Below are 18177 nucleotides of genomic sequence, written 5' to 3'. Positions count from 1 at the left end.
GCTGTGCTTTTAGACATTGGGCTTCAAAAAGAACTGCATTCAATCCTGAAAGGAGCTTGTCATATCAGCCAGTCCTGTCTAGGTTACAGTCTGGTTTAAGTTAAACAGATAGAGCCACTGATTGGATGGGAACCACGAGCCACGGACCAATGAGAACGCAGGATGCCTCATCTCGGCTCATCTCATTAAAGCACTACACCATTCCGATAACATCCATTCTGTATAGCTAAGCGTCATCAGTATTACAGCCATAGAGGAAGGGTAAGTGCTATAGTCGAGTAAGTCTGTAAATAAATTGTCCTTACAAATAGGTGACAGCGTCTTTCACAGCTAAGAAGGAGAGAAGGCTAAACGCAGGTCTTTTTAGTACAGTGCAAGGTAAGAGCGTGGTGATTTGTAATACTTTGTGAAGATATTAGCTACAGCTGACTACACGACCAATCACAGAGTGAGAAACGAGACCTTCCATATTCATTCCACCTGTCACACTGATTTATTCCTCCATTACTGCACCATTTGCAAAAGGACTAATTACCAGACCCCAGCAATACCAGGTAAAGCACCACCAAACAGCACTCACAACTAACTGTATCATAAAAATTAAAACAGCCGTACATCATGACATCATTTAAAGGTTCTCTGTGGGAGAAGGGGAAAGAGGGGGAAGGACACCATGTATATATATATATACACACACATACACACATGCACGTATATACATATAGAAACACACGTGTGTGTGTATGTGTGTGTGTGTATGTGTGTGTGTGTGTGTGTGTGTGTGTGTGTGCTGCTTCCACACTGCTGAAAGTATACAAAACCTTCCCCTTCCCTGAGGGAACCAGACACAAAACACACACACACACACACACACACACACACACACAAACACACACACACACACAAACAAGGCTATTGGGGAAGTGAAGGCACCCTGGAGGGCCGTCTCACGCTGCCACTGCCAACATAGGCTTTGTTGTCTCCATTCAGGAGAGAAATGGACCATTAAGTGCATAGCTGCACACCACTATATAGGCTACTGGTGATTAAGATAGAGTCCAAACATCCGGAAAGGACTATATGTCCTTAAAAAAAACCCCACTTTGAATGAAATGTTTGATTTAATAAGAAAATTACAGCTTTATCCCCATCAAAACAGCGACTGAAGCATTCAACAGTGATGTATTCAAGACAAAACAAAAGGTCTGTCACTAAAGTACATTCTTCGACAACAATACTTCCTCAAGCTGTTTGTACAGATGAGACCTCAAAAAGAAAAAAAAAAGGTGTACTAGTAATTGTTTCCATGGCAATTACTACTTTCTTTGGTTGTGCATTCTAAAATAAAAGAAAATAACACAAACATGCCCGAGGCCTCCATGCAGCCAAAAGCAATTTCCTCTTCTAAATTTAGTTATGCTAAGCCTATGGGCATCATCAGTATTTAGTAATTAGTTTTATAATTACTGCTGTTTTGCTCACTGTCATTCAATTTTTTTTTCTTACACCACAACTGGGGAGCTCAACATCTCACACTCACAGCTGGGCAAATTACCATCCATTTATACAGAGTGAGGAATACAGAGAGGTTGTTCATTTTTTTTTTTTTTTTTTTTTTTTAACTCTGGCCTGCTCTGTTAGAGTGGTGCAAAAAAAACCTCTGAGCTTGCCATTCCATGTTGGTGTCCAGAATGCTAAAACGTCCTTTCTCTGTGTGGTTGAGAGGCCATTGTGATGCAAAAAGCCATTAATTCCCTCATTACCATCCACAATGAGCGCGTCACACTGGGCACACTAAGAATGGCCTTTAATCAGTAACACCCCCCCCCCTACCACCCCCCTGCCCCCATAAGCAACCTGCAAACACCAAACGACACTCCAAACGAGGGACACGTAGAATTAAAGAAGAGCCGTCGTTGGATCGCTTTATGTGGGGAGGGTCCGACAAAACCAAATGCAATGAGAAAACCATGATCGTCGCGTTTGATATTTGATGGGTTTGTTTTGCTGTTATTTCAGCCGGGAGGGGGGTTTGGGGGGGTGGGGGGGCAAGGGAACAGTGGGCTCATGCTATGTGCACGAAGGAGAGAAAAGGCCCAAACATGAGGTCGGGGGAAACATTAGAGGAACTGGATGGGTGGAAGGAGGGGCTGTTTAAGTGGCCTGATTTTCACTTCAAGGTCTCTTCGGTGTTTATTGGCCAGTTTATGTTAATTGGAGCAAGTACATGAACGTTTGGCACCGTTTCTGGTTTCAGGAGAATCTCTCTAAAAAAAACACATTTTTACATATGGGAACCCTTGGTTTTAAATAAAATAATATAAATTCTTTCTTTTTTCAGAATAAAAGTCAACTGTACCTGAAGGCAGAGTAATAAAAACACAGAGGCCAAAAAAAAAAAAGATGAGGTGTTATGAAAGTTGAGTCATGAATGTCAAATTCGTTTCATAAAAAAGAAGAAACTCGCTGAAAAGCAAGGCGTGGTTCAGCTTCACGAGAAATGCCACGTTTGCACGGCCAGCAATGCGGCCAGCAAAAGATCCAGCAAAGATACCTGATAAACCGCACAAACAACACTCTTGGCTCCCTTAGAACAAGTCTGCAGGAGTCCCTTTCCAAGCGTTATTCACAGACAACAAAGCTAGGCGTGTGTTTACGGCACACCGACAAAGTGACATCCTCTGACCCAGCTGATAGATTGGAACTGCATGCTGATGAGAAAATCTCAAAAATAAACAGGATGTTTACAGTAGAATTTAAGAGCTTTGCGTGGAAAAAAAAAAAAGAAAGAATGAGGACACTGTTACAGGATGAGAATTACCTGAGAGCAGAAAATCAGACAAGCCCTCAACTTCAATTATCTTCACCGCATTTCTGACGTATACTTTCAACACAAACTGCCATCTTAAATAAAACAAAAACCTCTTCCTATTTTTTGTTTTTTTGTTTTTTCGTTCTACTGCAAAAAATAAAAGCAAATACAAACCATTACTATTAAAATGCTAACATCCTCTAAGTGACACAATTTTGTAATCGAGCAGGGAATCCTGAGGCAATGTGACATCTTCTCATTGCTTGCTTATAGGCATGAGTTATGGAAATAGAAGCGGCAGCCTATAGTTTTTTTTTTTTGGTTTTGTTTTGTTTTTTTTGGAAGCAGTGGCTCTTGCTCATGAAGTGTGGCATTTTGGGGACTGTTTTCTGCTCTGCATGCATGCATAATGAGTGCACAGGTGGTGAAGGGGGGTCAGGAGCCCCGCACCATCCTCCAAACAACAGAAAGGTCACGCTTGTTTGTGCAGTGTCCTTCAACAGATGTGAACCGCCTCTGACAGAGACTAGCAAATTTCGGTTAAAACGCCTGGAAAAAATTAGTTGATGGGTCAATTACGGTAAAGGTCAATAGACGCAAAAGAAGAGAGCGGCTCGTTCGCACAAGTTATGATAACGTATCAACACCAAGAGGAGTTGAGGTCAAATTCTTTCAGTTCAGATGCCAGTAATACGTTGAGCTTTTTATTACCGATAAGGGTTGGTCTTCGCCTGCTCTGTCACCCTTGTTTTGTATTCAAGAGAAGAGAGTCTCGTTTTAATGATGTTTGGCAACTCCGAAAGCCATCACCACAGTGCAAATGCCAGCCCCAAACCTATGCTTTACTCTTATAGAAATGGAAAAAAGCAAAAAAAAAAAAAAAAAAAAAAATCCAAATGTCGATTTTTCTTAAGCAAAGACCTCATTCCTGAAGCAGGAGAGATTTGCCAAACGCCACTGCACAGAGATTTCCCTAAAGGTTACAATCATCAGTTATTAAGTAGAAATGCCTTACAAGAAGTCAGCTCAGTTTTTTTTTTTCCCACCTTAGAAAATCTCATATACTAAAAACAGCCCGACTCTGAGCCGACATAGCTGTGTATGTAAGGGCATGGACAAATTGATTGAAGGACTGAGCTGCCAAATGAACTGGAGACTTCGATGCATCACAAACAATATCATTTTCCCTCCGCTTCACCTTGACTTGTGTTCGCAAACAATCCGGAGGAGAAATGGGGCCCCTACCCTGTAAGCTCTACTCACCTGACGCAATAATTCACCATATGCCTACATTATCATTCACTGCACCTCCCCAACCTGGCCTCAGCCACAGACAGCTGTACACCAATCAGAGCACATGAACCCTCCTTTTATCCTAACACAATACAGCTACAGATCCAGGCAGGCAATCTCTCTTGCTACCTCGGGTCAGGCCATCAAGCTGGGGCTGATTTGAGAGTAAACACAGATTCATGAGCCCGTGGGATCCTCAGCAGGCCTGAGTGTCCATTAGCTCCGCTGACGCAGAGCAGCAAAACGGGAATCAATACGCGGCCCCTGTTCGAGATGTAGTGCAAATAAAACGCCGTGAGTTACTGATTCAATTCAAAGTGACGCCCGTCAATGAGCTATAAGGACGACGGGCCGCGAGCAAGCATTGTCCTCCAGCGTTTAAAATCCACCTCGCGCAACGTTCGTTAAAAAACGTTCGTATCACTGAACGCAATCCGGCAATCAGTTGCTTATGCGATTTTCCTCCACTAGAATGTCAAGTACGAGGGTCTTGGTAAACGTTATAGAGAAGGTGTTGTGTCGGAAGGCTCCGAGCCATATTATTCCGAATATACATTTTCTCATTAAAATGCATGCGGCCCTTCAAAGTGAGGCCACAATGATGCCATCTGTTGTGCTCTGGCCAGAACACCCGCTGAACACAGTCAACGTACACGTCCGCAATTTACTCTAGTGTCTGCAGTCATTCAAATCCCTGCTGCTTTTTTTCCATTTTTTTTTTATTTATTCTTTTTTTTTACATACACAGCACTGAATCTCCTCTATGCACAATATGTGGATTTTGAGATCATGCTGCGTGTGTGCCTTTTCTGTAGGCTTTTCACAAATACGTGCTAAGCTGAGTAAAAGCTTAGTGTATGTGCTTTGTGAGGTCATATTTGGTCACTTGCAGCTGTGTAACTCAAACAGACTATCTCTATATGGTCAAGTTAATGTAATGCGTGGAAAATGGCCTTGATCCCAGTTTAAATTAAACTACCAGAGTTTAAAGAAAGGAGCGTTCAGAATTTTCCCATGGAATGTTTGCGTTGCTTGTTTACGATTTATGTGCCTTATAGCTAAATGAATTAATTTTGGAATACTACGTCTGTTCGTTTTTTGCAAATTTATCCAAAATTATTGGCGCCCTGGCTGATGAACTTTGACTAATTTGACAAGGGGGTGATATAGAAGGGGAGAATATTTCACTAAAGTCTTTACAAATTTACCAGAATCAAATCACTGGAGAATGATCACTGAGTATTGAAAACATTTGCTACTTAAATAAGTTATCATTCATTTTAACACTTCTATATTTGTTGTTTACCATGTTTTAATTAAGAGTTTTAGACAGAAAGTCAGTCAATGTTACATACAGATGCAGTGTAACCTACATCTGTTCATCCCTCCTCTTCTTTCTTTCAGTATGATATCTGAAAGTGACCTTAGTGTGTAGATGTATGTTATATATGCATGTGACCTTTGACACATAGAATGGAATCGTTACCTTTGACAGAGGTGTTGGGGGGCGGGCCTTCGATACGCAGGTTCCATGGCGGGTCGCCCTGGTTGGCGAAGTCCCTCATCTTCAGGTAACTGATGGTCAGCCGAATGATAGAGGCCTTGTCCAGTTGGCTGGTAATGGCACCGGGGAGCGGAAGCATCTTGGCCAGCTCGTAGAACTCAAAGTTCTCCTTTCCCCGTCGAGAACGAGCCGCATCACGTGACTTCTCCTTCCTCAGAGCCTGCAACCTGAGAGACAAAAAAAAAGTACAGTTACAATTATCACCCGTTTTCCTTTCAATCTGTGATCCTCAGTTCCAATCCTGAGAACACAGTTTTGCTCTAGACAGCACATTTCTGCTCCAGCCCAACATCATCACATCCGATTCACCTCATCAACTGATTACTGATCTGTTGGCTTCTTGAACTAGGCATGCAGTTGGTGGGCATTAACTTAAATATGCTGTCTATTGGAGAACTTCAGGAATTCTATTTTAAGTGAAATCATGGGTTTTAGTTTGGTGTTATTACAACGTGCGCTGTCACTCAGGCCCAGGTTTTCTCTCTAACAAGGGGCTGCTTTTTACTATATAAATGTGAATACAGAATATTAGCCAATCAAAAGACATTACAGTTGGCAGGACCAAAATTGCTGTAGGTGCAGCCACTACAAGAGTAAATGTATGAGCAGAACTTTTCTAAAGCATTATGTCCAAACACGTCCTAAAATCCAATCCAGAGGGACCAACAAGGCAGCACAATTTTTTCGTCCGATCCATGCACCATCACACCTTCTTTGACTAATGAACTAATCATCAAGTCTACAAATAGCTTAAGGCTCTGGAGAGGCAAGGCTGCTATTTGAATAAAACACTAAAGTTCGCTCTCTTTCATCCGCCGCCTACTCTTTCCATCTTTCCCTTGCCGACAGCCGTATTCTGCATAGGCGGCGACGGTGTCATCGAAACAGGCCACCTCTGGCCAGAGCTTCAATGGTACTGACTCTGTTCTGGTCCGGAGGGAACCCTCAGCACAATTGATTCAGTCATTGGAATCCAGAAGTGGGTCGAAGTTGTGATTAGTTTTGGCCTGAGGTCTCATGGGAAGGCCTACTGAATGACTTTCAAATTGCCTCCTTTTTACAAGAATCACGACAACAGGCCTCGCCGATCTTCTTTCCCAGCCAAACAGTTTAGCAAAAGGAGACAGACAAAACACTGTGCTGACCTCACTTGTGTCTGCCTTTCGCTTTTCAGAACGACGTCAAACCCAAAATGCCAGTTTTTTCCTAATTCCGCACAGCTCCTGGATGCACTTCGACATGTGGATACCAGGACAGGTGAATTTGTTCACAAAGTGTCTCGTCTCAGAACAGTATGAGATTCTTTAGATCAGGAACTTATAGACTGTATCGTTTTAACATATGTGGTTACTCTGAAACCAGATGATGAAGCTTTTAGTAGATTGTATGATAGCCATGCCCAGAAAGAGTGTGTAAAAACCAAAAGCAGTATAATTCATAATTAAGGCTATCACTAATACAGCTTCACATCAAAGAACTTTACAATTTCTCATATAAACAGTACTGAAACGCTGAAGAGCAAAAGGATTCATTTGCGCCACAAATCCAAATAGCAGAACTGTGTTTAAGACAAACCCAAACCAATACGACAGAATTCAATTTGAATTCCTGGTTTCTCTCTTTCCAAAGTACTGAGCTGTACCGTTGAATGACATCAAAAACTTGTGGGCGCTCTCTGCCAAAAAAAAGAACCTGTCAGAAAAAAAAGTTGTACCGTCTGAGCCAAGAGACTTTTATTTGAAAGGCACATAAATGGCTGTCTTTTAAAGAGCAAGTAAATGCACACAACTCGAAATGTTCGAGTCATATTGTAATGTACGAGGCGAAGATTTTGTTTCTTGTTTACTGATTTGTAACTCTCTGGTCTGAGGTTTGTGTTCTCTGATTTATGTTATTTTCAATCAAACAACTGGCAACAGCCAGTTTCCTACTTCCAAAACGCGACTCTCGACTTTCCCCTTGGCGTTCATCATCTCAAGCCATTTCGAATTAAGACGGCAATAAATCACGACAGAAGCTCGGCAGTCTCCACTGGCCGACACGTAGATTAATTTTTCACCACCACAAATGCAAAATCAGTTAGCCTGTCGTTGAAAGATGAGGAGAGAAAGAACGTCTCCGAAGATGAAAAACGATCATAAGAGGAGGAAAAAAATCCTTCGATATTCTTTGTTTTTACATCGGCAACAAACTAACGAAAACATGAAAAGAAACTGAAATGGAATTGTGCCATGGAACAACGAGGCATCAAGCCTTTGCTTGCCTGTTGGATGCAGGTTTCTACATTGAGTATGCAAATAAAACACAGTGAGAGAGTCTTCAGCTGCATTTGTAGCCCTTGGCCGTCCATTCACAATGTGTCAATTTCCAGGGAGAACTCAACTAGTTTCAATGCTCAGACCGTCATGAAAGTGCCAAAGATTCCTCCGTTCGCACAGTTGTCATGATCAATTTATGTTAGCTTTTGTAAGCATCAGGAATATAATGGGATAATTTCACCACCAAATATAGATGCGCACTGTCCCTTTACATCTAAGTAGCAGATTGCTATTCTCGATCATTTTCACCGCACCAGGAGAAGAAAAACACCATTTGATGGTCTGCTACCCAGACAATATATAAAGCTAGTTGTAATGGTTGTTTGGAGGCAAAGTGCAACAGAGCAGCAGAATTTCATTTGTTCCGCAAACTTGGAAAGCATTATGTTGGCCTGCCAAATATTTCTTGATGCGCCGAGGTGATGTGACCTTGGAACCCGGGACGTATTTATCATGTTCTACAAGAGCAAATGCAGCCAACGCGAAATGAAACCGTGGCAATATTCAACATAGCTCCCCAATGACTTTTTAAGTACCTATCCCTTTGGCAGCCACACAGGGCTTCCCCCCCCCCCTTCCTCCTTCACAACGGTACTCTGAGGGTATGTCCGATAGATGGTATAATTGTGAACTTGTGATTTTAACCTGTTGTGATTGTTAGGACTTTGACTGAGCAATAGATGGATTGTTGCAAATTTGTTGCAGAGAAAACAATCTGTAATGCAGCATGAGGCAAGGATGCTTACGCTCAGTGCGTTGAATGTCGACAGACAAATTTGCATCCCAGAGATGTAGCAGTCAATCACATGAAAGTAGGCCACAATTCATTTTGCACATTTGCCTCTATTAAAACCTTGTTTACTTTCACAAATTATTATCACGAAGATGTTGACATGAGGGGAGATAGTGAAGAGGTGATGGCTGGTGGTTGGATGTTATGGCAGTTAACAAAACTTGACTGAATGCCGCACGTGAAAGTCCAGTATACAACTCTGGAGTTATTAGATGGAGGAAAAACATTTTTCTCCAGCCAGTGGAGAACTTGCTGTTTGATTCAGAAGCAACATTGTTCAAAAGTGTTGCGTGCATTTTTTTCTGTTGATAAAACTAATAGAAAATGCTTAATTGAACTATACTGGTCATTTAGTCATGTATCCTATTGCTGACACAACTGTTGAAGAATTCAAGTTGAGATGTGAATGTAAAACCTTTGATCTTCACTGGCCTTAAATGGATGAGATGAATGCCTTTTAAGGGAAAATCGTGTAATTGCCACTGCTGGATTATATCTACCATAGGGAATAAATAAGTTAGTTAAAGTTAAGTTCATTTTAAAATATATAAAACCATAGAATTTCATTCTCAAAAATATTACACTTTTCTCAACATGAATCTCTACATTGAGGAAACCTTTAAGGACGAAACGAGAGACAACTCCTGCATACCTCATGGACAATAACGTGTTCTGCAAGAAGTGACTGTCTAAGATGTGTTAATAGTGAAAAGTGGGAGGAGCAAGAGGTGTGTCCCAAAGCCCAACTTTCATTCTGCAGATCTGCCAGTGCGACTCACTCACTGACCCCAGACCAGGTGTCAGTCCCTAGATTTGCGAAACGCAAGAGACAAAATGGAATTGATTGTCTCCAGTCAGGCAGTCGGTGCCAGAAGGGTTGTGTGAGAAAAATAATGCCATACAGAAGATTCCAGAACATTAAGAGCTCTTGGCAGGGCCAAGCTGAACCAGACCCCACCAATTCTTGTCACAGACCTGCTAAACGCCTGTACAGAAGCATGGAGCATTGCCAAGCTCCCAATGTGGACTGATAACATGTCTGACTGAGATGAATGGGCTGTACTACTTCACTGTATCCAAAATACCAGGCACTTTGTAATGTACAGTTATTTAGACAGCATTTTGTCAGGGTTGCTCTGTGATTCACATATGATTAGTCCAAGATATGTTCGCTAATCCCCCAAATCATGCAATGCCTTGTGAAATGTAAGTAGAGCATCTCTGCAATGGCTTCCCTGATGTTTTCCTGAGTGGTCTATTAGTCGGTGTAAGTAGAAACGTAAATCTCAGCAATCAAAAAGCATTGATAAAAGACATTATTTAACACTAATGATAAGACATTTCTTATGGACATGGATAAAAGCAAAGCCAAAGCCACATACAAATTAGAAGGAGAATCATAATTTGATCAAATTACATAAGACTGGTTGCCATCTCCTTGTCTTTTACCATACTCTGGATTCGAATAGTGACGACAAAGTGTATATGTTTTAAAATGGTCCATATGTACCATTGTTCTGAATGAGTGATTGATCCTTATTTTGTAAACCGCTTTGGGCGACTGTACACTAAAGGGCATTTACTTGGAGAAGGAGGATGTGGCTCGGTTTTTGCTGGGACCTGTAAGGAAAACGGAATGCCAGGAAAACCACATTCATAACCCGCTTCCTCCACATGGGTATGTAATTCCTTCAGTTTTTTTTTTATTTCCACAAAAGTTCTAAACCTCAAATACAATTCAGATTCCAACTAGTTGGAACCATCAAAAATGAATGTTCCCAATATGAAAAAAAAAGGTAAAATGCATGTTTGCACATCCAGAAATCGTGTTTGGACATCCACCCCCTTAATGATTGTGAAATCATCCTTAACTAATCATTGTTATTCAAAGAAATGTCCAGTCTAACCACCCTTTGGGTTCCAAACGTGGCAATGAATTATGTGTCCAAAGAGCAGTTATGCACACAACTTTATACTGTAAGTAATCTGTCCTTTTTGTGACCGATGTTCCTTTCGTAAAACTGGTCTCTCAGTCCGTTAAAAAATCAGTCATTACTTGCACTGATGCCACAAACCTCCCAAATTTTTACTCTCCCCTCCACTACAGCCGAGACATGGCGACGTTCCCATGGGAGTAGCCCTAAGAAATATGATGACACATGAGGATGACACATGATGATACAACCCCACCCTGCCCCAGCTTCTTGCGAATTGTTTGGTTTGATTTTCCGAGTAAACACATCATGATCCTGGATCGTCTTGAGCCATGTCTGGAACGCCGACTGCAGCAGCGAGTGCCGTGGCCTCCTCGATGAGGACCGGTCTCGTACAGAGATGAGTCAGCTGCTGCTCAAACTTCGTCACTGGGAAGAACGTGGCGTCTTGCGTTGCCACGTGTAACCCAAAAAAAACATACTCAGACTGAATCACATGTAGTCAAACTAACTGACTTTGGCTATGGAGACTACTTTTATGACTTTCACTGCAAAAATGTGGGAGGTATATAACATCAAGTTTCAGATCATCAAAATGAACAAAAAAGAACCCAGAAAATGAACTGAGTTACCACTACCAGCTGAAATACTATGCGTTAGGCCCCGAATTTGAACAGGAATACCACCGTCAGTAGTTTGTTTCATTTTGACCGGGTGTATTTCCACATAAACTTTAGTCCTTGCCATCTGTTTCCAGGAACAGCTGAGTTAAAACCTCCTGATTGGTTCCTGCTGAAAAAAGTATTTGTCTGGTCCAGCTACAGTGTGTCCAATAGAAATGAGGTTGTTAAAATATCATGTGTGGCTCACGCCCACTCCCAATCAATAAGGAAATCTTTGATGGTGATCTGCCCCCAAATGAAACATTATTCCATTTCCATTACAATTATAGAGCACAATATGCACTAATCAAACATATGCATAGCTCATAATTGAAGGAAATTTCACAACTGAATAGAAATCTCACAGTGGGTTTATATAGTAGGTGCAGGTGATTTTTCCCTTGTTGTCGTGTCTAAATTCATTGTATCTCTGACAGAGTGCTGCCACCTGATTCGTTGGTCTGCGAGTCCAAGGCCAGATGATTGTTCAACTCTGGAACAAAGTGAGCACAATCCCTGGCTCCAATACAGGAGCCTCTACGGTCAGGTTAGAATATACACTCTATTCTTTTATATACTCTCTATTCACAAACTATATGTGTACCTCTTGGATTGCTTCTGGTATTGGATAGACCCTGTCATGAAGGATAGTGGTGTGGATATGGTACATATTTGTGCATTTCTTTTGGTGTGTGCACGTGTGTGCGTGTGTGTGTGCTATTGTTGTTGCTATTGATGAACTGACATGAATTTTGGAGCAAAAAAAAAGGCAAAATCCACCGCAAGCTCTTCATCCTGCTAAAATTCACAGCATACTGAGATGCACATAAAAGGGCAGGCACCTCCCGTTGGGGTGAAGTCAGTGGAGAAAAGACAAAATTGTGCTGCTGCTGCTGTTGTTGCTGTTGTTGTTGTTATTGTTGTTGTTGTTGTTGTTGCATTTAATATTACATTATGATTAAAAATGCAGGAGCACCCATGCAGTCTGAGGACAGACAGCACAGGGAGACAGCTGTAGGATTACAATCGTCTCAAGAGAAGATCTGATCTGTGGGTTCACAATAGTAATACCTCCAGAGCATCAAGGAATCTTCTAGCAAAAAGAAAAAAAAATCTTGAGAGCAAGAGTGAAAACTGCTGTAAGAACATCTCAAGAGTAGAAGTGGAGTTTACAGAGTCCCTACGGTTTATGAAATCTAATAGAGAACATATTACACAACTGTAATGAGAACAAAATACTTTTTGAGGACAGCCAAAGTATATTTAACAGTATACTTAAATATACTTACATACATTTTAAAAAGTGCAGAGAAAATGCATGTTTTCACCTAGTATGGGATGGCCGAATACCTATTACATACCCATGACTAATATTCTGGCTTTTTCCTGTTACAAGGAGTTATGTTCAAACTCAAATAATAAACTATAACAACGTTTCTCCCTCCAAACATGCCACGGCATATGCTAGGCTTATTTCACAAGACAGAACTCAAATGTACATAGTTCATCAAACTCACAGCCACTTTCAAGGTTTTGATGATGGCTCCGAGATCATTTCAAAGCATGTAGCATTTCCGAATCATTCTAAGTGGCATTCATTGTGTGTGACCATGCTTTGTCTGTGAGTATGCTTTTATGTGTGAGTATGCTTTGTCTGTGAGTATGCTTTTGTCTGTGAGTATGCTTTGTCTGTGAGTATACTTTGTCTGTGAGTACACTTTGTCTGTGAGTATGGCTCTTAACTGTTAAGCATCATTCAGAATTCTCCCTCTGAGGTTATTATTAGTCTGTGAATTATGATGAAACTCCTCTCTCACCTATCCTATCCTGTCCTATCCTATCCTATGTTGTCCTATCCTGTCCTGTCCTGTCCTATGTTGTCCTATCCTGTCCTGTCCTGTACAGTTCTCTCCTCTCCTCTCCTCTCCTCTACCCAGTGATGTAAATAACATCAGCATTTAAGTTGCCCAAGTCTACCTCACAAAGATTACTGTTCTTTTAGTGTTGCTGTAGTCAATGCCTTCTCAATGTTTTTAGTTGTGATGCAAGAAGCAAAATATAATGGTATCTGTCCTCATTTAATTTGTCTCAATTTATCTACACCGAAATGTTAATAAAACTTTCAAAAGACAAAGTTACTGTAAAACCTGTTTCTGCTCATTTCCTTTTTGGCTCTTTTAATGAAATCCATAGATTTCTACACAAGCAAATCTGACTAATTATGAATGTACAGTATTCAAATAAATCAATTTAGCAAACACATCAATGATTTTTTTTTAAGTTTCATTTACATTTACAAACATAATTTTTCTACTTTTACTTTATTAACTGGCTTCCATCCAGGATTATGCATTGGCATCTGGCTTTGCTGAGACTAAAGGCATCATCTTAGCTCATAACTTTTAATCTTTTAGTTAAAACATTAAGTATCAGCAAAGTACATCTGCGCCTGCATCCAGAAGCTTCCGCCTCTAACATTCCAATATGCAAATGTGGAAATTAAGAAATGTGAGAAGTCTCTGATGGCCATCAGTACAAGAGACTAACACATTCTCTAATTTACATAACTTCTTTCTGTTTTTTTCCCCCTCCCAAACAACATCACACTCAGAATATTTCTTTTTCAAAATTTAAACAGAACTACTGCTTTCAAAAAAAAAAAAAATCTTCACAAGGAATGACTGAGATGGTTCGGTGTGATCATTTCCCCATCTAAACCCAAGAGCCCAAGAGCAATGATTTGTTGATAAAAAAAAAAAAAACACACTATCAAAACAACAATGTATTTCCAGATACAATTTATGGACGTTTAATATACGAGTGGCTCGCCACGTTACTGGCCATATTGCTCTATTTACAAAACCACCTGGTATTCAACCTTCGAAGACAAGAAGACAACGTTAAGTGGCATCAACTTGTGCAAATGATCATTTCGGATTGTGGTAATTGCTTTCATCAGAGCCACAAAAGCAAGCAGACCAGAAATGTCAGTTCAGATTACCGTCCACCCTCCTAAAGGAATGGATGACACCACTGATCGGAGACTAAATGCCAAAACCAATCAGCTGCCTTTGTGACTCCTCTCCTTGATGCAGTGGGGAAAAAAATAAATAAAAAACAGGCCATAGATTAGGTTATTGTTCTAAACATAGCAAATACTATCACCTCAGAAGCCTTATTAATATTCCCACTGATTTGGTAACATACATGTCTGCATACTACACACGGTCACACTCTTATAATCTGTGAAAGGTAACTTAGGTCAAATTACTTTCAGTAAAAGGACAGGTGTTTATAACTATAGACAGAGCAAGTGGAAAAATTATTTTTTAAAAAAAAGCTGAATAAAAATCCTCAAACCTAAGTCATCAAAAGGTTTTGCATCCAGTGCACAGGGACGCTGGTGGTTTGAGAGTGACACAAACAGAATGAATAAAAATGACTAAAAAAAAAAACCCCCACCAGTGTGTTGGTCACTACTGTTTTCTAATGTGAGCATTCTTCTGCGTATTAAAACAGAAGACAACGGGTCTTGATGCACTCTCTTTAAAGCAGAAGATTGCTTCTACCAAAGGTCGACAAATTCCCTTCAAGGTCGAAACGTAGCCCTATTAATCAGTGGAGTAGATCTCATACTGCTGCAAATGTCCATTCGTCATTAGGGCTGTTATTTTGCCCAGCGCCTCAGGTGACTTTGACATCTTCAGAGCATGCACTATGTGTTACTAAGGCCACACAGACACAGCGATTTATTAGCATGGCCAATCAGGGACATGTACAGTTATCTGACCCGCTGAAAATATCAGTAAAGACTACCGCAACTTCAGTGTATGAGTTTGCGATAGGAAACCAGTTGGACATGCATATACCTCTGTTTCATATATCACTTTATAATGCTAGCTTTCTACTGGACTCTACTGGAATTTCTATGAGGTTACCCTGCCAACAGTGTATTAACCTAATAGCTATGTTTGTGATTACAAGATCAAAACCTGTACAAGTGCAATTTCACTTGTATGAGTATTATAATCAACCGGTGAATACAAGTGAATATTATTTGCAAAACATTACAATGTTTGCCTGCACAGTAGTCGGTAATGTGTAAATACTTGACAAAAGGAAATGTTGTTTTTTTTTTTTACCTTGTCCGTGTATTATTGGAATCTTTCACTGCAATGTTACATGTAGTCTGTGATCATTTCTCTCGCATGAGAGGAACAAAGGAAGGAAGAGACATTCATGGTTTTAAACCCCACTGATCTTTGAAGAATAAGCCGCATAATTGTGGGTCTCATTCATTTCATTCTTAGCGTGTTGTAGTAAATCTACCGACATTTTACCAAAACAATAAACAAAAGGAAGCGGCAGTGCAACGCGCGCCTGGTCTCTGTTAGGGTTTAGTGTTGTTTTTCTACCTCTTGCTGTGGTATTGAGACTATTAAAAGCAATACCTGCTGAAACACAAAGGAGGGAGAGGGAAAGATGAGGAGCCGGAGGAGAGTAGAGTGCATTAATCAGCTTTCCTGTGGTACATATTGATTATGACTACAATCATGAGGTCAATTTAGAAAAATAATACCAACAAATTATGTTGGATCAGACACTGCTGGTGGTGACTAATCCCTCCCTTTCCCGAGAAACACAAAGTATCTTTCTCTTTTCACCCCCCCCCCCTCTGCTCTTTCTCTCTCTCTCTCTCTCTCTCTCTCTCTCTCTCTCTATCTTGCTCTCTCTTTCTTTCTCTCTGATTTGCATTACCACACTTCATTTTCAGTTTGCCATAAGCCTGCATTCTCTCACTGGCTTATCAGGGATGTGTATCCCCCCTCATGGTGTAGGAACTGTAAGAACCTGGGGTTGTTGTGGTATAGAGATAGTCAGTAAGAGGTTATGAGACCCTAAAAATTGAATAAGTACATTGTTTATTACATAGTGAGTGTGTAAATTTTGCACACAATTATAAATGTAACATATTACATAAATTCAGAAACACAGGCACTTATCTCACAAGCACACCACAGGGTTTATAGAATACTACGAAGTATATTGTTCTAATGGGACAATACAAAGCGACAAAGTCACTATAAAACGAACTGATATGTTTTCCAAACTGTTTAAATTTCTTAAAAACAGCACACTGCTACATTCATGCACCAAAAACAAAATGAATGTCAATTTTGTTGAGCGTGAACACTGGAAAATAATATATGTAAAAAGAGAGAGGTATGACTAAGGTAAAGGCTTGATTCAACCTCTGAAACTTTCCCGCGCGGTAACTGGAGGACCATCTGCCTGCTTCCTTGCTTACGCCGAAGAGCTGTCTCTTGCCATCCTCTCTGTGGCGTATCACACAGGACAAATCTGATTTCTGAGTCAAAATCAGCAACGGCCATGAAGGAGGTGATAAACACTTACTTTCCCCTTATGCTTCCCATGTCTTTACTCCAGACTCCAGATTCAACTTATGAACTTACTGTTGGGTTTAACTTCAGGAATATGATTAAAAAACACAAACGTATTATTAAACCTCAGCGAGCCTTAGCAAGTCCTCCTCCCAGAAAAGAGCACCCACACCGTAACCACACAGCAAACTAATCTTCATCTAATAACACAAATTCATTTCAGCTGCGGAGAATCATATTTAGTTCACAACATAAAAATGCGTGCAAACAAACAAATTGCTTTTTTTTTTGTACAAGGTTCAAGAGATTCTCAAAATTCCAAGATAATGTTAAATACATTTCTCAGTTTATGAATAAAAAACATATAATCAGTGCAGTATGAAATTTAAAAAAAAAAAATTTCTACACACTCAGATTATGGAGATTAATGAGATTGGCGAGCTTTATTGTTGTGGAGGACTGAAACTGGCATAAAAATAATCTCCACATCGTCAATCTCCATTGGCTGTCTGTAAACTTGGGAACTACCACCGATCAGACAGGTGCTCATTTCCCCCTGTTTATCAATTTTAAAGACGAATCACCGCTGTCTCTGCCAGAAATGCGGCTGGAGAGGTGAGATATTTTTAAAATGTAGATCTATCGTTAAGTAACACGTTATTCGAGGCAACTTTGCAGTAAAAAGAAAAAAAAATACAGGCCCTCAAACAGTTTCCAGTGCATGAAAGGGCCTAATTTTTTTTTTTTTTTTTTTTTTTTAAGCGCAGGAAGTTGAAAACCGAGGTGTAATTTTTGCCTATTGCCTGCTGTGTTAGCGACACAGGTGAGCAGTGTCAGACAGCGTGTTTTGCCTACGATTGGACGGCTTTAAGGCAGCAAAGAGAGCCTGATTGGGCAGACAAAGAAGTCTTGTCAGTGGAAAAGGTCACCATGCTGCTTGTACAAAGTGAAACTGATGTCACGGCTTTACAGACAAGCCCAGAGTCCCGCTGAGTCACACAGCTTCCTACTGAAAATATACCCATCAGCTACGAGAGGCCAGCGGTCTTAATGTGAGAACATGCCACACTCTTTTTCTCTCTCTCTCGCTCTCTCACTCTCTCTCTCTCTCATTCTCTCTGTGCCCCTCTTTCCCTCTCTCTCTCTCATGCACACACACACACACACACACACACACACGCACACACACACAGATGTGAAACTCCACTGGAGTGTGTCAGTGGAAAAAAAGGCATTGTCACTGGGGATTTAAAGTGTTATCAGATACTACCTCATGTCTTGATTAATATTCTCCCTTCCCTATGACTTTCATTTAAAAGCCCTAAAATACTCTCCCTACGACAGTTCTTTGAATTTTAAGATAAATATGTCTAAAGCTGATGGAACAAAAAAGACTCAA

The 18177-nt window shown here is 40.6% G+C and overlaps 1 protein-coding gene across 1 annotated transcript in view; it reads right to left on the bottom strand.

The window, feature by feature from the left end:
• The window catches only part of npas3 (neuronal PAS domain protein 3), a 219253-nt gene that overhangs the window by 133109 nt on the left and 67967 nt on the right, over window positions 1-18177 (bottom strand). The window contains exon 3 of the mRNA XM_030781851.1: window positions 5592-5836. Within this exon, the coding sequence (XP_030637711.1) occupies window positions 5592-5836 (245 nt within the window). The remainder of the gene's footprint in view (window positions 1-5591; window positions 5837-18177) is intronic.

The sequence above is a fragment of the Chanos chanos genome, chromosome 1 (assembly GCF_902362185.1).
Source record: "Chanos chanos chromosome 1, fChaCha1.1, whole genome shotgun sequence".
In the NCBI taxonomy this organism is placed as follows: Eukaryota; Metazoa; Chordata; class Actinopteri; order Gonorynchiformes; family Chanidae; genus Chanos; species Chanos chanos.
Note: the sequence above shows the minus strand (reverse complement) of the source record. Positions and strands in the feature narration are given on the sequence as shown.